Here is a 21,520-nt window from a genome sequence, read left to right as displayed (position 1 = left end):
CCCCACTCTCTTTTTCCAACCCCAGGTTGTTTGCCATTCCTCTATCAGGCTTAAGTGTAGCTCCATTGTTTTTAAAAAAATTTTTACCAACCCAGCTGCTACAAGGGCTTCTGCTCATCCCACCTTAAGAAGCCAAGACCAGCAATCGACACCCAGTTTAGCTCGCCCACCTTTGCGGCAGTTAACAAGAACACAATTTGGGTGTAAGGAGAAAGGGGCGGGGAGTTGGTGAGAGATAGAAGGGGAAACAGCAACAACTTATTTTTATATTGCACCATCTATTTATGCCTATACCTCTTGTGACGAAGTCCCCAGCCTGACTCTCGGGTACACAAGGGAGGTGACTTAGGGTGTGAGGTGCCTTAGTGAGCCAACTGGATGATGTGCCCAAGGGGGCTGTGGGGCGGATCCCCTGGTCACCGTCCCTTGGTCGCCATTGTTTAGCAGAGGACAGTCACTGGGATATCACAGACTCCTTTGTGAAAAGTGGAACTGTAAAACCCACTCCTTGATGTCTGAAGACACCAACATGTATTTCAGGGTGCATAAAAATAGAAATAAGGGCGTTTGAGTGACTTGTGTAGTCCTGCAGGTCCACAGACATGCTTTCCATTAAGTCACTGAAGTCCCTAAACAAAAGTACTCACCAGACATTTGCAAATGCTATGAGGAAGGTAAAAACAATATAACTAATGGATCTTACCCATAGAAATAAAGTTACCCGAGGAGGCAGATGACTCAGGGCTGTTTTGTTATAAAGCCTTCACAGCCCCACTTAGCTCACTTCGAATTTCCAAGATGGCCCCCAGGCCTTATACAGGTTTGTTTCGGCCCCATCAGCTGCAATTGGAGTCAAGCGAGTCTGGAAACCTTGGTCAACCACAGCCTGTAATAATTGAGAACCACATCTGCAGATCCTTGCCCAGAGAATATAAAAAAAGGCTACCACACATTCAGTCAGTATGGGACACTGGAGAAAGAAGTTGGAGTTGGCAGGAGAGTAGAGCAGTTTGAAGAATGCAGGAGCGGGACAATGACAAAGTGTGCAATGAGGAGGCTGGAGGAGTAGAAGAGAAGTGCGCAAGAAGAACTTGGTACGATTGAAGGGGGGCGGTGTTGCTTCAGCAAGAGGTGATAATAACTGTGTTAAGGAAGGGGGTGTTGTTACAGCACGAGATGGTAGTACCCATATTTAGGACAATGGTGTTGTGGTGAGAAGGAGGTAGCAAGACCACATGTGCTAGTAGTTGTCCAGTCGAGGATTGGGGCTTGAAGAGAGGTTTGACAGGAGAGAGGATCTGTTTGCAGATTTGGAAGAGGCATTTGAGGAATTTGGGGAAACAGATTATGCGGAATCTGGGGAAGAGGTTTGAGGAGGGTAAGAATTCATTTGGTGATAAGGCATTGTTCGGAGATTTGAAGGACGACAGTGACAAGTTAAAGCACAGGTCCGATGATAGTAAAGAAGAGTGTAGTTAAGAGAAATGTGGTGTCTGCAAGGAAGTTGGGTAAGGCATGGAAGAAATAGGAAAAGACTGAAGGTTAGACAATGTGGTTGGTGACAGTCTAGAGGGTGGTAATTCATCAGAGGTGGGTGAACAGTATAAGATGGTGACTGAAGCAGAATGTGAAAAGTCTGTTGAGCTAGTAAGCAGAAGCTGAAAGGTTTCTGAAGTAACAAGTAGGAGCTCTAAAGGATGAGGCAGGAGCTGATTTGGAGTTACCAGGAAGATGATGGAGAGGTTTTCAAATGTTGGCATGGTGAGTTTTGAAAGGAGACAGGAGACGAGAAGGAGAATCAGAGGTGTTTGAAGGAGTTGGGAGAGTGGTAGAAAAGTGCCAAGAGATAGCAGGAGGAGATAATGTAAACATCGTGGGAGTGTCCGAAATATACTGAGGAACCCAGAAGCCCATAAATTAGTCAGAATAGGACAATTTCAGGAAGCTCAGATTGTCTTAGACATGTGCTAGAGGCAGGAGGAGGAGTGAGTACAGGACAAGGAGGTGTGGGGGACCCATTTGCTTGAGTCCCAGAAGGCCATCACTCCGTGCCTCTCCCTACCACCCAAAGGGGAGCCAGCACTGGAACTCTGCATTCTGGAGGACCTGCTGGACAGGTGGAACTGCATGCCGCTCCCTTTGGAAGGCAGCCCAGGGAAATTATGAACCGGGCTATCCCTCGCGACCTTACTTAGGAAGGTTTCAGGAAAAACCTACAATGCCAGGCATCAGGGAAAACCCTGTAAATCTGCAGAACCAGGATTTTAGAATCTGGGAGCCTGTTACAACGTGCCAATACAAGGGCATGTCCATTTCAGCAACACTAAGTGGAGCAAATTGCCAGTACAACTGATACCTAACAGCTATTTCTGCTAGCAGAGGGGAAAGGGCATTATTGACCTGTTTTTTCTCTTTGGTTAACCACAGTCAAAACATTCATCCCATCCAGTGTCAGTTCCATTATTCTGCACAGTACATGAATGAAGGTGCTAAGCAACACAAATACATCACTAAATAAAGTATACATGTATATGGCAATGGAACTATCCAATTCAAGCTGCAGTTTAACACCTTCATGGCATTGGTGTTTGACAATATCTTTCCAACTCTCACTAAACTGATGTCTCGCTACCCTGTAATCAGCCCCAATAACAATCACACTACTTGGGAATTGACCCCTGTTTTTCAGAAATCGCTTGTACGGATCGATTAGGAAGATACTGCAGGTCTCACATACAAAATAAAATCAGCAAAGATGAGTTTAGACCTAACTTAAAACCCCAACTCTCCCAGAAGACCAAAATCCACCAGTTTCTCTAAACGCGTGCTTTGAAGAAATGAAATATATACATCTCCTAGCTGGATGTGACTGGATTAGGACAGTAGGAGTGTTTCATGGATATTCCTCATTGAACCATCTATGTTACGATCATAAGAAGACTGGCTCCCTATCTAGCTATATATCCTAGCAGGGGTGACGATGGAACCTAAAGAAACAAACGAAATCATGTTAAGATACAGGCAGCTAGCAAAAGAAAAACCCCTCTGTAGGTTCTGTTGGTCAGCGAATGAAGTAGAAACCTTAAAGCATATGTTCGTAAGCTGTCCCAGTCTTCCACCAAACAGGTTTGGATATTTGAATAAATGGTTTAATTTTTTGGCATTCATTGATCTGAACACCTTTTGACACAGATGTTTAAATGATTCTACTACATCCGATGTGACAGCAGTGGCTGGCTTACTTAAATCTCTGAAAATTGAGGACTTTTTAACAAATGAGATTAATTTTGATGAATTAGATGAAATTTTATGAAAAGTGGTGAAAACAATTGTTTTTTTTAATAACATTTGCATTTTGAATAATTGGGCTCTTTTTAACTTTTTATATGTACAATACTAAAATGTTTTAACAACTGTTAGAATGTATAGATTGTGCTTTTACGGAGATATAGTAATGTAATAGAAATTGTGCTCCTTTCTTTTCTTTTTATATATGTTTGCTTGTTAAAGGTTATATTTCTAAGCAGATAACAACAAAATAAATTATTTTTGTTGTTGTAAATATATATAAAGATATCCAAATCCCTCGAGTGATGAAAATATCAAAACCCATTGATAAATCGACATACAAATCGGATAACAAGGAACTGGAAATATTAAAAAGAGAAGGCAGAAATGGAAACAATGGAATTTCCCCTTCAACCGCATGTAACTGTAGCACCACTGGTCCACTGAAGAATACAATTAAGAAAAAAGATATTCCAAACTAATCGAGATCCTTGTGGTTAATTTTGTCATTGACTGGAAGCCATCAAGCAGCATCCAGTGCAGGAGAGATATGGTCTTTGAGTTTTAAGCTTGGGATCGGTTTTGTGACTCGATTTTGTGCTAACTGGACCTGTTGAAATTCTCACAGCTGAGAAGATTGCACAAAGGTCTATCATGAAAGTGCTGGCACCCCTTAAGTCCAACCCAGTTCCTGGGTGACAGAGCACCAGAGCTGTGCTCATCTGCTCCTTCTCCAGGTTCAAGATAGGGAGCAGACTGATGAAATTACAGGCAGCGGAAAACCCTAGATCAAACAGAAGTGCTGTGCCCTATATTCTCCCTGAGCAGCTGCTGCAAGATAAAGTACAGATCATTACTAGCTGGGTCTAACTTTTAGAATGGCAATAAACAATGTAAAGGTGTCAAATTTCCATCTTGCAAGTCAGAGTTTATAATAACTTCCCAACTTCTTTGAGAGCTTAAACTGGTCATGATCATTAGAATAGTGGTGGTACAGACTGAGCATGTGCCGTTGGGCTCCCAATCATCACATCAGCAATCTCCCAGGAATGCACCCATGTTCCTGTGCTAAGCTGCACATGGTTTGCTGCTCTCATAACAAGATTATTTGGCTCACTGCCCTTGATGCAGCCAGTCTAGCCACAAATTCACCAGTCAAGAAGATTCTGACACAGCCTCTATCTCTGAATGATAATACCCTAGTATTACTAGGAATGCCCTAGTTACTTACTGGTAATCTTCATTACCCAAGGTTCTACTTTCCCTTGCCACAGTACTTACTCATTGAAGACACTCTATAGTCCTGCCAGCTTCGTCCAATCATATACTTGTCTTTTCCCTAATAGGCTAACCTCCATCCTGGTACAATACCCGCTGCCAAGAACCACCAGTCTGTTACCATACCCACTACTGCAGATCCACCCCTCACACTGGAGGGAGAGGTGGACATCAGTACTGTGACGAAGAAAACATTACCGGTAAGTAATTATGACTATACCCCCACATCCCTCTTCCACATCCCAGCACTTACTCATTGAAGTGTATCGAAAACTGGATCAATCCAATCCTGAATACTCCACACATACACCTAAATGCTGCACCACCCGTGTGATGATGTAGTGACATGATTCATCCATTACAGCATATTGGTAAGGATGGACTGCCCAAAGTACAGTCTGTGCAAAGGCCTGTCCAGTGTCCCCTTTCAGATGTAGCCTGTAATGCGTCATGCGATGACAATATTTTGAGAAAGGTGGAAAGCGGAGGAGACCTTGGGTTGGCAAAACAAGGGTGCACCACACAAAAGATCCCCTACTTCCCCAATCCTCTTAGCCGAGGTAATTGCGACTGTTTTGGAAATAAGAAACCTATGGTCCGCTCCCTCAAGACATTTGTAAGGATGACCCTTCAAGGATTGAAGAACAAGGGGTAAATCCCAGGAAGGTACCAGAGACCTAACCTTAGGCCTAACCAACGAAAACGCATTAAGCATTCTGGCTACCATGGACAAATCTTGTTCTGTGCCAACCCAAGGTTGTCTGACTGCCTTAATGGCTGCACACAGAATCCTAAAAGACGCTGATGTAAGCCCTAGATCAAATCCATCCTGCAGGAATAATAGATATCTCAGGCTCCACACTGAAAAGGATGGCCCCTGAATGGAAGGTTATCACCTGTGGGAAAAACGTTGCCTGGCTAACCCTTCCCTTTTAAAGATCATGCCACCCAACTCCAGCTGCTGGTCTCCGGCAGGAAGAGGAGGCCACCTCTGGGTCGGCCACATTCGGGAAAATCAAAAGAGGTCTCAGTAGACAATCTGAGTAGAAGGGGAAACCAGTTGTGGTGGGCCAAAACAGGATAATCAGTAGGATCATGCAAAAGGGCCTCTGGATCTTGCTGAGGACCTTCAGAATGAGAGGAATTTAAGGAAATCATAGAACAACTCCTGGGACAGGGAAACAAAAGGGCACTTTTTATCCATGTCCAGGGGTCTGGTAATCTGGACACAAACCAGGGTAGCAAGACATTCCACCTGAGATACAAAGAGATCTATAGTTGGCAGGCCTAGCGTAAAAGTTAACTCAAGAAATACTGCTGGTTTCAGGCCAAGGTCTTTGGGTGATTGAAACCTCCTGCTCATGGCATCTGTTGCCACATTCTCCACCCCTGATGTGAGTTGATTCCAGGGAGAGGAGATTTTCCTCCGGCCACTCTACTAGATGAGAGACACCCATGCTAAGGAGACTGATTGTGTCCCTCCCTTACGGTGGAGATAGGCAATGTCTGTGGTGTTATCCACTCATATCAGCAGTGGGGTAATATCCTCGCCAAAGTGGTAAAAAAACAGTAAGGTTCTCCCCACAGCCTCCAACTTCTTCCAATTGGAACTGAATGATCTAGGTAACCCCAAAGGCTCTGGGCCAGCACATACCCCAGAAGAACGCCCAACACCATCTGAGTGAGAATAGCCAGGCCCTTTGGAGATAGAGGGAAACCCTTGAGAAAATTCCTCTGATCCAACCAGCACCTGAGGGGTTGCTTCACTGAAAGTGGGACTGGCACTGTAGTATGGAAGTCCAAGATTAAACACACTCAGGACCCACCAACAAAACAGAGCAACTAGGACTGTTTACATCACAAGACCCAGCCAGCCATTGTAGCAGGAAGGTCTCATGTGATAAGAGAAAGATAACACAATAAGTGATAGCTGTCCACACTAGTAGTAGGAAAATCACATACAATCAGCCATGCACATGTGCAAAAACCTGCATAATAATTGAGTATGTATTCATACAAATCTAACAGAGAAACGCCCTAATTTGTTTGAAAGGAGCTTGAAGATGAATAAAACAAGAGTGGAGAACTTGCTCGTCCAAGGTTGTTTTAAGGGAATTAATATAGTGAACAGGCCACACTTTCTAGCGAAAGAAAATGCACAGAACTAGAGTTTACTTATGAGACTGGAATGGGCGAGGATAAGATCAAATCTTTGATGCGTTCTCTTTTCACTGAGAAAGCAGTAAATGTACAGGACATCCTACAGTAGAAGGGTCAGTGACAACATCAGTAAACTCATGTAAAAATGCTTGAGTCAGACACGAAAAAGCAATGAGTCAGCATGGGTTAAGTTGGAGAGCGTAAGATTGGATGGCATGGCTCACTAGCTGACGAGAAATCATATGTATCCATGTACATTAACTATACTTACTAGCAAATGTTCTTAGTTGCACCGACTCTGAAATTAAAAAGGAAAAGGAAGAGTTCAGGAAAATGAACACAAGAAAACTACACAGACATTTTTTAAACTTCTTCAGTGGACGTACCTATCTCAGTGGGAACCTTTTCTGCAATAAGAAAGAAAATACATTGGAAATTAATATGATATGTTATACTCAAGTCACAATCACTTTTCCTCATAACATGACATTTAATTGCTGCTCCTCCTGAATGGGCGACATGGCACTGGTCAACCAGATTTGCCTCCCATTCTGGATGAGCCACGCCAGCACTGAGCGCTCCCTAAGCGGCTTGCTGCAGGTGAGGGAGCAATGCTGGGTTTGTTTTAACTGTCAAAGGGAAACTTGGTTTCTCTTTGGCAGTATCTGTTTTCTAGTGTGCATGTCTAATAGACCATGCAAGGCCAGGGGCATTTTGCTTCCCCAGCCTTGCATGACCCATTGGGGATGCAGTCTGGGGAACTGCACCTCTGAATGTGCACAAGGGGTGCTCCTGCACCTCCCCCCATTTACAAACAGCCTGGGGCATTGAATTTGGGGCGCTTTGGTTCAGGAGAGCTGACTTGTGATTTTCCATGGGGCTGCCGGTGGACAGAGGTTTTGTAAATTCCCTTGAAGTACAGGGACTTTAAGCCCAGATGGCTTTTTTCCCCGGGGGTTGCCCAGGCCGCAGAGCACCCACATACTCAGCGGCCAAGCTCTAAGTTTCTCTGCGCATGTGCAGAAACTAGGAAGTTCTCTTTGCTTCCTGTTCGTGCTGCCAGGGAGCCGGAGGGCTTTCGTGAGAGGCACTGGCGGAGAGGAGCAGAGTCTAGACCGGGGCTGAAGGTAAGAAGAACTTTTATCTATGCTATGTGTGTATGTATGCGCATATGTCATGTGTGTGGGAATGAGTGAGTGTATGATGCATAGGTGGATGGGTGGGTATCCGTAGAAAAAAATGAATCCGAAAAAATGGGGGAAGAAATGACCGGATTCTTTTGGATGATTCTTTTCGAAATGTTGGTACAGTTTTATTAAAATATAGGTGTGGGGTGGGGTAAAGGTATTAGTTAAGGTAGAGGGGTCAGGGGGGCTGTGGGGGTTCACTCCCCGCATTATTAAAAAAAAGTGCAAAAAGCAAGTAGGAATTTGGGTTTTTCGACCAAAATAATTTAGTCATTTCTCCATTGGTTTTTAAAATTAGTTTTTGTCATGGACAACCGATGGCTGCACATGTGAATGAGCAAGTCTATGGTGTGTTTGTGCATGTGTGAATGAGCAAGTGAATGCTGTGTGTAAATGTTCTGTGAATATGTGTGTGGTTGTGTTTGTACCAGATCGATTTGCTGATTTTGGCAGGGGGCAGTGTGGGGGTGGGATGATACTATGGCATGACATGTTTTACTGGCCATCTATGATAAAGCAAGCATGATAAATGTCATTACATGGTTAGACATGCATATTTTTGTGCAGCCAGTCTAGCTATGAGGTTTTAATGGATGTATGGTATTTTTTACCGGACAACTATTATAAAGCAAACATGGTAAGTGTTATTAAGTGGATAGACTGACCTATTTTGGTGTAGCAAGCTAGTCTGGCTATACTTTCTTGCTGTGGCATGGCACTGGGCATCAAGGATAAAGCCAACAAGATAAGTGTCATTACATTTATAGACTGGCCTTCATTGTTGCAGCCCATTTGTACATGTTGTCTTATTGTGCCATGGTATTTTAAATGGCAAAGCCTTATAGAGTATGTTTTGTTATATGGGCATACTGGCATATATTGGTGCAGCCAGCAAGGAAATGGATGAGCAGAGACAACGTGCAAATGTTTTATACTGGAATTTATTGTGGGCAAAGGCATCTTAAAAATGCATTGGACAATGCTCCTGTGCACTATTGGTGACTTGCATGAGATTTTCATGTCTTACCCTACAAAACCAATCGCAAATTGTCTCACTTTTTACCCAATTTTTACACAAAGTGTTCTCTTCAATACACCATTTTAACCCATTATTCAAAATAACCTTCTCGGGGAAGAACCCCATTTAACCACTCTTGGTTGATTCAGGCTACCTCACTAAAACCTAGGACTGCGTAACAGTAACGTGGGAATGATATCCCTGATTGCACAGGGCACTACATCCCTGAGTGGGTGAGGTGCAACCACAGCCATCAGAGCAAGCAATGAAACAGTCACTATACGGCTTGTTGGATTACAAACAGTGAGTTGGGTGCTATAGCCCGGTGACTGTGAATTAGGTGCAAAAGCAGGCTGGGTACTCTATCCCTGTGAGTTGAGCAAATAAGTGACCTGGCTGCTATATACCTGTGATTTGGGGAATGAAAAGGCTCTATATCCCTCTGACTGAGTGTGTGGTAAAGAAGAGTTCTGGGTGCTATACCCTGTGACTCTGTGACTCTTTAGGGTAGAATTCCAGAGGGAATCCAGTATCCCTTTTAGGGACAATAGAGAGAGCACCCTGATACTTTACAAAGCAATCAGTGTCCAGATAGGAAAACCTTTTTCTGCTGTAGATAAACCCCTAATACTCATGGACAATTATAAAACCCTGAACAAAACAAATGAACAAAGTGTTGAAATACAATCTTTTGAGTCACATGTTCTATCAGTCCACTATAGAATACAGCTACAGGGATCTGCCCCATGAACAAATTCTTATACATGCAGATTTGCAAATAGCTTTTCCTCCAGGATATTACAGCCAGTTTCTTCCCAGATCTGTGCTTTCTTCACAAATGTTAGTGTGAAAACAAAATCAAAATATCGAGGCTGAGTACCCCAAAAGGAAATACACCGAACACGGTTTACAAAGGAACATACAAAGTACTTTATTTTATACTGAATCCAGTTACGAAGAACAGAGCAAAATCAGATAGCGATCGGCCCTCAGTGCAACACAGCGAACTCCGGCATGGTTCAGTGTGTTCAGTGAGAGACGCTGTACATTAGAATTCATGACTCTTTTATACTATTTGCGAACACAATGTCCAACCCTTCTTCGGGTTAATATTCCTCTAATACATTCCTGATCTAGGGTTCATGCCTAGTTCACATATCCACATGTAACTGGTTTGATTTTAATACATATATCAACAAGCCTACACAGCAACTGTGTGTTCTTGGATTTCCCATGCAGATCTTCTCAAACATTAATACAATGTAGTTTAAACAAGTGTTCTATGTTCAGTATTTCAATACATTGTTCTCAACATATGCTCGCGGATTAGTTTCTTTGCAAGAGTAATCCTTTACACACAGGTCAACATAAGAAAAGGTCTCAGTTCACGACCTCAACAAGTGGCCTGCAGGCAAGTTACATATTAGCTACATGCAGAGGTCAAGAGGGCCATGTTGTATTCCAGAATGACATCGTCCACCATTTTAACTCACGGGGTGACTTTACAAAAGCGAACCTAAAATGGCAGATTGACCTAAAATGGTGGCTTACATTGAATTCATGACTCTTTTATACTATTTGCGAACACGATGTCCAACCCTTCTTTGGGTTAATATTCCTCTAATACATTACTGATCTAGGGTTCATGCCTAGTTCACATATCCACATGCAACTGGTTTGCTTTTAATACATATATCAACAAGCCTACATGGCAACTGTGTGTTCTTGGATTTCCCATGCAGATCTTCTCAAACATTAATACAATGTAGTTTAAACAAGTGTTCTATGTTCAGTATTTCAATACATTGTTCTCAACATATGCTCGCGGATTAGTTTCTTTGCACGAGTAATCCTTTACACACAGGTCAACGAAGGACAAGGTCTCAGTTCACGACCTCAACAAGTGGCCTGCAGGCAAGTTACATATTAGCTACATGCAGAGGTCAAGACGGCCATGTTGTATTCCAGAATGACATCGTCCACCATTTTAACTCATAGGGTGACTTTACAAAAGCGAACCTAAAATGGCGGATTGACCTAAAATTGCGGCTTACATTGATTTTAAGGTCAGGACCTTGCAACACGGATTTTCTTGCAAGCGACTTGTTAGCAGCTTGGAGTAGGCCAATATACATATATTTATTGTAATAGGAGGCACAATATACTTTCTCATTTGACAAACCCTCCTTTCGGCCTATGCCAAGTGCTAAACTACTTCTGATCTCCTTGCAAATAGCTCCATGCATCATCGTCCATGCACCCTGAATCACTGTCGGAAATATCTATTGCCACTAGGTCATTCGCTAGAATTTCATTCATCACATATTCTTTGGAAGTTTTATCTGGAGCATACACTTTATGTCCTCTCGTACCTATCACTTGTGCGCAACATCCCCCGAGCATCGAACATATACTAGGTAGACACTGAATACAGCAGCAAAGAAACAACAGAATTCCCAAAATAATCAGCAAGACCGAAAGTACCTTCCAACCCCAAGATCGCAAGAAGTCCCAGAACCAAGCGCTAAGATCCCAGTTTCCCTCAGGAACATGCACTTCTGAACTAAGGATGTGCAGATTCTGTATTGCCTTGAAGATAGTTGGGGAGGAATCTGGCACAAAAACACAGCAAGCGGACCCCACTAATTTACACACTCCACCATGTACAGCCAAAATGACATCTAATGCCACAGAAGGCGATACTAGTCTTATCGCCTTCTGTTCTAATGTCATATTATAGAGTATGTCCGTGGTCCGGTTGATGGTTCTCTCCAGTACTCTCGCTAGTCTCCTGATATCTTCGGAATTCGCTATCTGCCCACAGAATGGCCCAACTGATTTTGCTATATCTCCCAAGATTTATGCTGGAGTGTCACCATTCTCGTCCCGCCGTGGACGAGCCTTTGAAACTTCTTTCAAGCTATACTAGCTATAAAGACCCCAGGTAACAGGATCCCTAAATAACAGGTTCCCTGCCAATCCCTGAGCAACCATGGGAATGCTACATTACAGCAGATGAAGTAGACAGGTACGCCTGCATACCGAGGTCTGTTTTCACCAGTCAAATTTGCAACGTTGGCACAACCTAGAAAATCTCCCATTGACTGAGTTCCATTCCTCTGTATGAAAAAAGAAACTGAATCGGGTTATGGTTAACAGTATAAGAAGGAGGCATGGCATCCTTATTGCCTATCGGAGCCATCTTAAAGGAAATCAAAGATTAGAAAGGACGAGACAGTCTATCAGAAGGTGTTACGCTCACCTGGCTCCCACAGGGGCATCGGTCGGACCCGGACAGCTGCGGTCTCCACCCACGTGATGCGTAGTGCAGCGATGACTGGCTGGATCTGCCCTCCTAATCTTGTCTGCTTAACCCATAGAAATATTCTCCTGCAAGTGGAGAGATGGATTTAGCCACTTGTGGATTCAAGTGATGGCACCCCCACAGTCCTCCCCAACTAATCACCTCTGAAATGCCCTCACTGCAATCTCACCTTATATTCTTGAAAGATGAGCTCTCCATCCTGCGTGGATTTGCAGGGGCGCGTCGATTAAAGTGACTTCAATGGTTTGAAGGCTCGGGAGAGTTCTGGAGGGTATTGACTCTGAATTCCTAGTGAGGACCAGTAAGTATTAAGTTCATAGAGTTCAATATGTCCGATGTTCACTCTTGTTCCCCCCTTCCTTTCTTGTCTTGCAGCTGGCTCGTGAAAAGATGCTCTTGTGGCAGCTGGTGGCGCTCAGGTAAGAGTCTGTATTACCCGGCGCTGTCCGGTAAATGTTGCACGTGGAAAACGTGTTGTTTTGTCTCTCTTTACAGATGCGGCATGTGAAAATATGGAGAGTCACAAAAGTATGCCTCCGGTGGTAAATCAGGTAAGTCTATGGTGGTAAGAATTATATTTGTTGGTTCCCTCGGCACACCTTGTGGTTTTCTTTTGTCTCCTAGGTGCCGAAGCTCGGCGAAGAAATGGGAGCAGCACCGACTCGAAGGATGCTGTGAAGACTGGTGAGTATGGCGCGGCGCTGCAGCTGAAGGTGCGGCGCGTGCATAAATGATGTTCTTTACAGGTCCGGAGACGAGATGGATCCAGAATCAGGTGTGGAATAGAAATAAGTTCGTTTTCTAACCATGTCCCTTTCTTTCCTCTTTGTTTTAGGAGCTCCAGATTCGAGGCGGGCGTGGCAGAAGACTGCATGCAGGCTGCAGGCACGGTGAGCGTTACACTGCTGGATGCAGAATAACACAAAGCGTGTGTTGCTGGTCGGGCGTGGTTTAAATAGCCTCAAAAGTAGTCCCAGGTAAGAAGTCCCTAGAACCACACCCGAGTGAAAAATAGTCCCTGTAGAAAAATAGTCCCTTTCAGGCTTCATGTTGGATTGGAGTCATTTGCAGCATGGTCTGCCTGAGGTAAGTAATGAATATGAGCCTGGCGCCATAAGCGCCAGGACTGATTTCTACTATGAGCCTGGCGCCTAAGGTGCCAGAACTGAACCCAGATAGCCCCCAGCCGGGGCTGCTGAGGTTTTACTAAATGTCTAGATGCCTGCTCCCGGGGCTGATGGGCTTGGTCCGGATGCCTGGGGGTAGGCATCATGACAGAAGGCCTAATAGAAGCAACGTTAGGTTTACTCCTGTTTGCGGAAAGCGAGCATCCCAGGGGAGTCAAAACACGTTTCTCAAAACTATTCAAATTAGCGCCGTCAAAGTTCCCTGAGATGCTATCATTCCAACGGCCAAAGAACAGTGCTCTAAGAGAAGCATAACAAGCAGTTGTCAAAGGTAAAGGATGAATATACCAACCTAGTCCCTTATCCCCATGTTGCGGTAAATGTGAGTAGACCCAACAGTTAGACTTATTAAAAATGGCATGCGTAGCATTCATAATAAGTAGCAGAGTATTACTGTGGCACCTTTGCCTATGCTGAGAGTCCCTAGGGGACAGAGTATGCAAATGTACAAAGGGAGTAGGAACAGTAGGTACATTTTCAGTGGGCAACAAGGATTCTAAAGGATGCGTTTCCTCAAGGTACCACAATCCTAAGACAGTGACTATTAAAAACCCAAATATCGTTATAAAAACACAGCAATACTTTTTTCGGGGCCCAGGTATATTGTCCATTGTCCCGGTTGGTCACCCCATCATTTACAAGTCCCATACGAGCGGTAGCAGTGGCAGGCATCGTAGTCTTCAAATGGAAACCCCAATGTTCGTTGCTGGCGACCTCCCGGTCGCGCGACTTCTTAGTCCTTCCACAACCCTAGCCAACAGAATCCCCTTTCACACATTTGGGCAGAAACAAGCCCTCAATGATCCTTTCCTTCTCCGAATGCACAGCCGAACTGTGCCGTAAGTCTATCAGATGCACAGCAAAACCCTGCCGTAAGTCTATTTTCTTGGACGCAGATTGTACCTTTCTTTTCCCGGTACTGATTGATCCGGAAACAATGTGTCGTCACTTCCCGTTGGAAGCAACGTATCAGAGACAAGTGAAGATGCCGAATTTGAAACAACAGTTTCTGGATGCAAAACTTTTGGAGAGTGTGGAGACCAAATGGCTGTTTCCCCAAGCCTCACAAGCTCAGAAAGATTCTCCGACACACTCTTGGCGCTATTTACTGCTTTGGGATCGTTGGTTGCAGAGTAAGCGAGGGGTTCTGTTTCTTCTGTATCGTGTGGCACAGGGTGAGGAAGTTTCTTGACGTGGGACGCATGGATCCAATTCTTTCTTCCAGAAACCCGCACCGCTGTTTGGGTGACCAACAGGACTTGGAACGGGCCCCGCCAGCGAGGTGCAAGGCATGAACAGCACTCAAATGCCTTGATGAGCACCCAGCTCCCAGGTCGTATGCTGTGGCCTGGGCTCTCGTATCGCACAGGTAAAGCCTCTCGTACCTGGTGATAAATCAAATACAGGTTTTTAGTCAACTGGCTGCAATAATATGAAAGAAATACATTTTCAGCATTTCTTAACGAGCTACATTTAGGAAGGTTCCAGATATTGGCAGGTCTCCCCATTACCACCTCAAATGGAGAGAGCCCAGTCTTAGTTTGAGGGGTTGTACGCATGGATAATAACACGATCGGTAAGGCGTCCGGCCATTTTAATTTAGTGCCGGCACACGTCTTAGCAAGCTTGTTCTTGATGATTCTTCTAACGTGGCATCAGCTTGGATATCCCGTACAGACCCAACACCCTCATCCATTGCATAAGCATTTACAATCTCCCTTGAAACATACATCTCCGTAAGGGGATCGGTAGCAGTTTGTCTAGCTATCTGATCAGCGAAAGCATTCCCTTTCCCTATGTCATCTGTAATCTTTCGATGTGCTGCACATTTCAAAACAGCTAACTGAGTAGGGAGCGCAAGCGCTGAGAGTAATTGTACTATTAGGGAGCCATGTTGGATTTTAGTGCCATGTGAAGTTAAGAACCCTCTCTCTGACCAAAGTCTCCCAAAGTTGTGAACCACCCCAAAGGCATACTGACTATCAGTATATATGTTTACTGCAAGCCCTTCGGAAAGTTCACAAGCTCGGGTCAATGCTATAATCTCTGCGGCCTGCACAGAGTTATGCATGATTCTCTTGGTTTCCACGACCGTGCTTAAAGTGGCGATTGCATAAGCAGCTGTGGATGTACCATCTGGAAGTTTGAAGCAGGAGCCATCACAAAACAGCTCTCCTTGCGGATTATCCAAAGGTGTGTCTTTCAAATCAATTCTACCCTTTGTCTCTTGTTCGGTAGTATACAGTCATGTGACTCTTCATCGCCGTAAGTAGTGCCTTGCGGGAAAGGTAGGAGTTCAGCCAGATTAAGAACACAACACCTCTTAATTTGAATGTGAGGAGCAAACAAGATCAATTCATATCTCGTCGACCGTGCGGAAGTGAGGTGTTGCGTTTGGGTTCGGTTCAGTAGAACATCTACAGAGTGAGGCACCCTCAGGGTTAGATCATGGCCTAGGACCATTCCCTCACTTTGTTTTACAGACGCAGCAGCGACAGCTCGCAAACATCTTGGCAAAGCGCATGCTACAGGATCAAGGGCGGAAGAAAAGTAACCGCACGGCCTAGTCTTCCCTCCATGTTCCTGCGTTAATACAGCCAAAGCACATCCATCACATTCATGCACAAACAACACAAAGGCCTTTTCATAGTTTGGTGTGCCCAAAACCGGTACAGAGCATAATGCAGTCTTGAGCAAGTGAAACGATTGCTGGTGTTCTGCGTTCCACGGCAATGGCGAAGAAATGCCCTTCTTTGTCAAAGCCAACATCGGTTTGATCACTAGTGAAAAATTTGGGATCCACAACCCACAGTGAAAAGCCATACCTATCAAGGCTCTAACTTCCTTCTGTGTATTTTGGGACAGACATGCCAGAAATGTGTTTTATTCTTTCAGGTGTCAATCTTCTTCCCTCCTTTGACAGGAGATAGCCTAAATAGGAGACCTCCTGGCAACAATATTGAAACTTTTTAAGCAAAGCTTTGTGACCATGCTTAGCTAGATGAATAAGCAACAACACAGTGCTCTCCTTACAGGCGCTCTCAGAGTCAGCAGCTAAAAGCAAGTCATCAACATATTGAAGCAATGTACAAGTAGAGAGCAATTCAAGGGTATCAAGTTGTTCTTTCAAAGCCCTACTATAGATGCTAGGACTCTCTGTTTACCCTTGAGGTGCACGAGTAAATGTGAATGAGCGTCCCCCTAAGGTGAATGCGAACAAGTATCTACTATCCTTGTGCGTAGGAATACTAAAGAAAGCATTCTTTAGATCCACAACACTAAAGTAAGTAGCTGTAGCTGGAATCATGGTTAATATTGTCGTCACATCAGGCACAATTGGAAATAGTGGAGCGACGACTTTATTAATGGCACGTAGATCAATTATGAAACAGAATGGAATCGCATTATCGCCTTTCTTGTACACGGGTAAAATCGGACTATTACACAAACTTCCTGAAATTTCTTCAATCACTCCGCGATGCACAAAATCAGAAACAATGCATTTCAAAGCTCGCTCACCCTCAACTGAAATCTTATACTGGGGAATGTGCGGCAGCTCAATTCCATGTTTCAAAACTATCTTAACTGGCTCAATCTATAAAACACCGACATCATAGTCGTTAACAGCCCATAAACTCTCTGGTACATTAATGAATTCTGGCGGCAAAGGTCTAGTCAAGAATTGCGACACAGAAAATTGCTGTGGTGAAATTGTCACACGCACTCCATCAGAAGAACAATAAATCACTGCATTTAATTATTTTAACAGATTCAACCCCAGCAAGTTCTCTCCATAATTTGATGACAAGAGAAATGGACAGTGGTCCGTAAAGGGACCCAAAGAAATGGGTACCGGCGAATAAACCGGACAAACAACTGGCGTGCCAGAAAACCCTACAGAAACATTGGTTTGCCCTGACAGTTGAATGTTTGGACCCCGTGAATGATCAATGGAACACTTCTGTGCTCCAGTATCTATCAAAAACTGATGTTTCCTATTTCCCACCACCATTTCAACGTAGGGACCTTTCTGATTGACGGGAATAGGTGTAGGTTCCAAACCCTGCTTCGGGCAATCCTAACGAAACAGAATGTCATCAAAAGGAAGCTCTTCAGATAAATATGCAGCAGAAGGATGATCAAATTTGTTCCTAGTATCCACACTCGGAGTCTGATTATCCTGAGAAAAAGGTTGCTGAGGATCCTGTGTAAACTGACCTCTACCAGGGCCCCCTACACCCGGGCGACCTCTGGATCGTCTACCCATATTCCCAAACGTGTTGTTCGACCTTTGTCGAAGGACAGGGCATTGTGCACGCCAATGACCCTCTTGATGACAATAGGCGCTCTGGTTAATGTTCATAGGACCCAAGGGCACATTCCCCTGCGGGACATACTGACCTCTAATCTGCGAACTACCCCCTCTGGGGCCTCTAACAATTTGCTGTAATAGCACTTTAGTCTTTAAATCACCTTTTTGTTTCTCGACTCTATCTTTTTCATTATTGACACGATTCTCGTAGTACTGAGCCATATGCAGTACTTCTGATTGGGACTTCGCCTGCCAAGCGCTCTCAGAAGACATAATTTGTGACTGGATGTCAGGCAGCAATCCACGCACAAATTTGTCCACAAATAACCTTTTCCCAGATTCTGTGCCTAGGTCTTGTCCGCTGAAATCCGAGAATACCTGTTTGAACCGATTAAAGAACTCGGTAGCACCCTCAGACTTCCCTTGGACACAGGCCGTAAGTTTGTCCCAAATAATTATTTTCTCCGGCATTATGGTTTTTAATTTGGCAATGATTCTATCAGGCAAAGTTAGTATCACCTGGGGCGGTCTTTCACCAGCTGGCCTTTCTCCATTGAGTCTAGTTATATTCGTCCATGTATCTCCCAACCCTGGCACATCGTCTATAGTTCTAACTTGTTTCCACAAATCTACGGGCAGGAGTACAGGGAATAACAAATCGATATCGCCTAAGGTGAACACTGAGGACTGCAAGACGGACTCTATTTCTTTATAGAATCCTGTCGGATTTTTCCTAATATCAGTAATAGATTGCCTAATAGTATTCACTTCCTGTCTTGAGAACGGGACATGAAGGAACTGTGATACATAATGTGCAGGAATGTTTACAGTAACTATACCCTGTGCAGCATCGGCCGCAACCTCAACCTTCTGGACAAATGTCGGAGGAACCTCTCTCATAGGCAACTGAGAAGTAGGTGATTCCGAACGCTTACTAAGCAACAGAGCTAAGTCGAGCGCTAAAGCAGTCGAAGAAGTGTCAAGTGAAAAAGCTCTCTTATAAATACTCAATAACTCTGTGGGACAACTAATTTTTTCTTTTACACAATCATCCTGTAGGTACTCTATCATTACCTGTATCACTTTCCTCTGCATTTCTGGCATATACAGACTGTATGTGTCATATACTTCAACTGGAGTTATCGACATATCTGAAATCCATCTGAGTGCGTCCTTCGTACAAATTTGTGCTTCCTCAGATATCGATTTATGACAAGGGAGGAACCGTTTTACATACATACTTTCCCCCTCGTCATCCTCATTCTGTAACCTTTCCAACTCCTTTCTATACCCAAATAACCTCTCGACATGCTCATTTACTTTCTCCACAGTGTCTCTAGAAAACGCTAAAGTATTTAGATCCCTTAACCCTTGCGGGAAATCTGTATTATTTAATTTTCCCCACATTACACATAAATGAATCCCTAAAGCTTCAATAAAAATATTATTCTAAGGAAAATTATCCATATTACATAGTGTGGCAAAAACATTAGCTTGATCATCCCTCTCTATACAATGCTTAGCCCATGCAATCAAATCACGTTTCTTCTCTGGTTGTACAGTATTGCGAGTGACAACCTTCGACCCTGCACCTCGATCGACTACAAGTGGCTCAGGACCACTTGGAAGAGAGGGAGCAGGCAAATTCAATGGAGGTACTGTAACTGATGCGATAAGAAGAGGTGGAGGAGCTGGAGGAAGGGGAACATTAGGAGGAGCAGGAACAACGGGAACAGCAGCAGGTAGAGCAGGAATAGCAGGAGGAAGAGGCAAAGCAGCAGGAAGAGGAACATACGGGAGTGGCGCAGAGGCACCAGGCCTTCGTTCATTTAACAATTTGTCTATGAATTCATCGGAAGCATGGAGGTCTTTGGAAGGATAGATTTTCTGAATTCCAAGTGAGAAAGCCCTATCCATATTCCTAGTCGATTCAGAATGTTTATCTTGGTCATACAATAATGCTTTTTCGACGTTCGTCTTATGACGGCGCGCATGTTTTTCTCTACTTTTAAGTTGCTGTAACGCTTCTTTTTTCCAATTCTGCAAAACATCAAATGCTGCAGGTCTAGCCTTTTTCTTTAATAGAATTGACTCTAAATACTCAATATAAGGGATTTCAAAACTACCATTGATTGGCCACTGAAGTTCGGAGGCATTTCTGGTTTGTCTGTGCCAAATGTCATTAAATACTATACTTCCAATGCCATGCTTACAGTACATAGTACATGCCGGCGACCCCTCCTGTGGTGCCGGATGGCTAAATTCCAAAGATTGTCTCTCGCTGCGGAACAACGCCCTGAAGCACGTAGACAATTTCCCAGGCATATCAAATTATTGGTGTTACCTGGTCAATAATTGTGTCTGCAGATACAATACGCCAAAATCAAATTATCAGGGTTAAATTAAGAGTCGGGTCACGACTCACCTGATCAAGCCTAAGGAGGTCCAATCAGATTTCAAAGAATCTTACCTAACTAATCTTACCTCGTGAATGGTGATTTCGGCAAATCTGCCCGCCTCGATAAGTGGACCCTCATCAAGATGCCGTCTCAGACCACAAGCTAATCGTCCAGGGATCGGGTCGTGCAGCGCTGCTGAGGTTTCGCGTCTCATTCAGTGGGGCCCCTTTTTGTCACACCGTCCGATCCCGGTCCGATAGCCTGCGCCAACCTTCGACAATCCGGCATCAATCTTGAGGGTCCCTATTCGGGCACCAACTGTGAAAACAAAATCAAAATATCGAGGCTGAGTACCCCAAAAGGAAATACACCGAACACGGGTTACAAAGGAACATACAAAGTACTTTATTTTATCCCGAATCCAGTTACGAAGAACAGAGCAAAATCAGATAGCTATCGGCCCTCAGTGCAACACAGCGAACTCCAGCGTGGTTCAGTGTATTCAGTGAGAGACGCTGTACATTAGAATTCATGACTCTTTTATACTATTTGCGAACACGATGTCTAACCCTTCTTCGGGTTAATATTCCCCTAATACATTACTGATCTAGGGTTCATCCCTAGTTCGCATATCCACATGTAACTGGTTTGATTTTAATGCATATATCAACAAGCCTACACAGCAACTGTGTGTTCTTGGATTTCCCAGGCAGATCTTCTCAAACATTAATACAATGTAGTTTAAACAAGTGTTCTATGTTCAGTATTTCAATACATTGTTCTCAACATATGCTTGCGGATTAGTTTCTTTGCACGAGTAATCCTTTACACACAGGTCAACGAAGGACAAGCTCTCAGTTCACGACCTCAACAAGTGGCATGCAGGCAAGTTACATATTAGCTACATGCAGAGGTCAAGACGGCCATGTTGTATTTCAGAATGGCATCGTCCACCATTTTAACTCACAGGGTGACTTTACAAAAGCGAACCTAAAATGGCGGATTGACCTAAAATGGCGGCTTACATTGATTTTAAGGTCAGGACCTTGCAACACGGATTTCTTCGCAAGCGACTTGTTAGCAGCGTGGCATGGGCTAATATACATATATTCATTGTAATAGGAGGCACGATATACTTTCTCATTTGACATTAGTACATGTTGAAGATGGTGTAATTGATGATCGTTACAGAATAAATGTGGGAGTGAGGCAAATTTAAATCAATTTTTGCAAGTCTTGGTTTTTCCAGAGAAACTCAGGATGATTATACTCCCCTGAGTCTGTGCTAGCATCCCATTCAGGGTATGGATCCTTCTCACAGACTTACGATGTTGTATAAGATGGTTGATACAACTCATTTCCCTAT

At 43.9% G+C, this 21,520-nt stretch overlaps 1 protein-coding gene across 1 annotated transcript in view; it reads right to left on the bottom strand.

Annotated features, from left to right (window-relative positions):
- Window positions 1–21,520, bottom strand: part of LOC138565974 (E3 ubiquitin-protein ligase TRIM39-like) — a 244,132-nt gene that overhangs the window by 1,037 nt on the left and 221,575 nt on the right. The window contains exons 7-8 of the mRNA XM_069643059.1: window positions 7,113–7,133; window positions 6,998–7,024 (exon numbers count right to left, since the gene is read on the bottom strand). Of these exons, the coding sequence (XP_069499160.1) occupies window positions 6,998–7,024; window positions 7,113–7,133 (48 nt within the window). The remainder of the gene's footprint in view (window positions 1–6,997; window positions 7,025–7,112; window positions 7,134–21,520) is intronic.

This window comes from Ambystoma mexicanum, chromosome 2p, assembly GCF_040938575.1.
Source record: "Ambystoma mexicanum isolate Mex_15411 chromosome 2p, UKY_AmexF1_1, whole genome shotgun sequence".
In the NCBI taxonomy this organism is placed as follows: domain Eukaryota; kingdom Metazoa; phylum Chordata; class Amphibia; order Caudata; family Ambystomatidae; genus Ambystoma; species Ambystoma mexicanum.
Note: the sequence above shows the minus strand (reverse complement) of the source record. Positions and strands in the feature narration are given on the sequence as shown.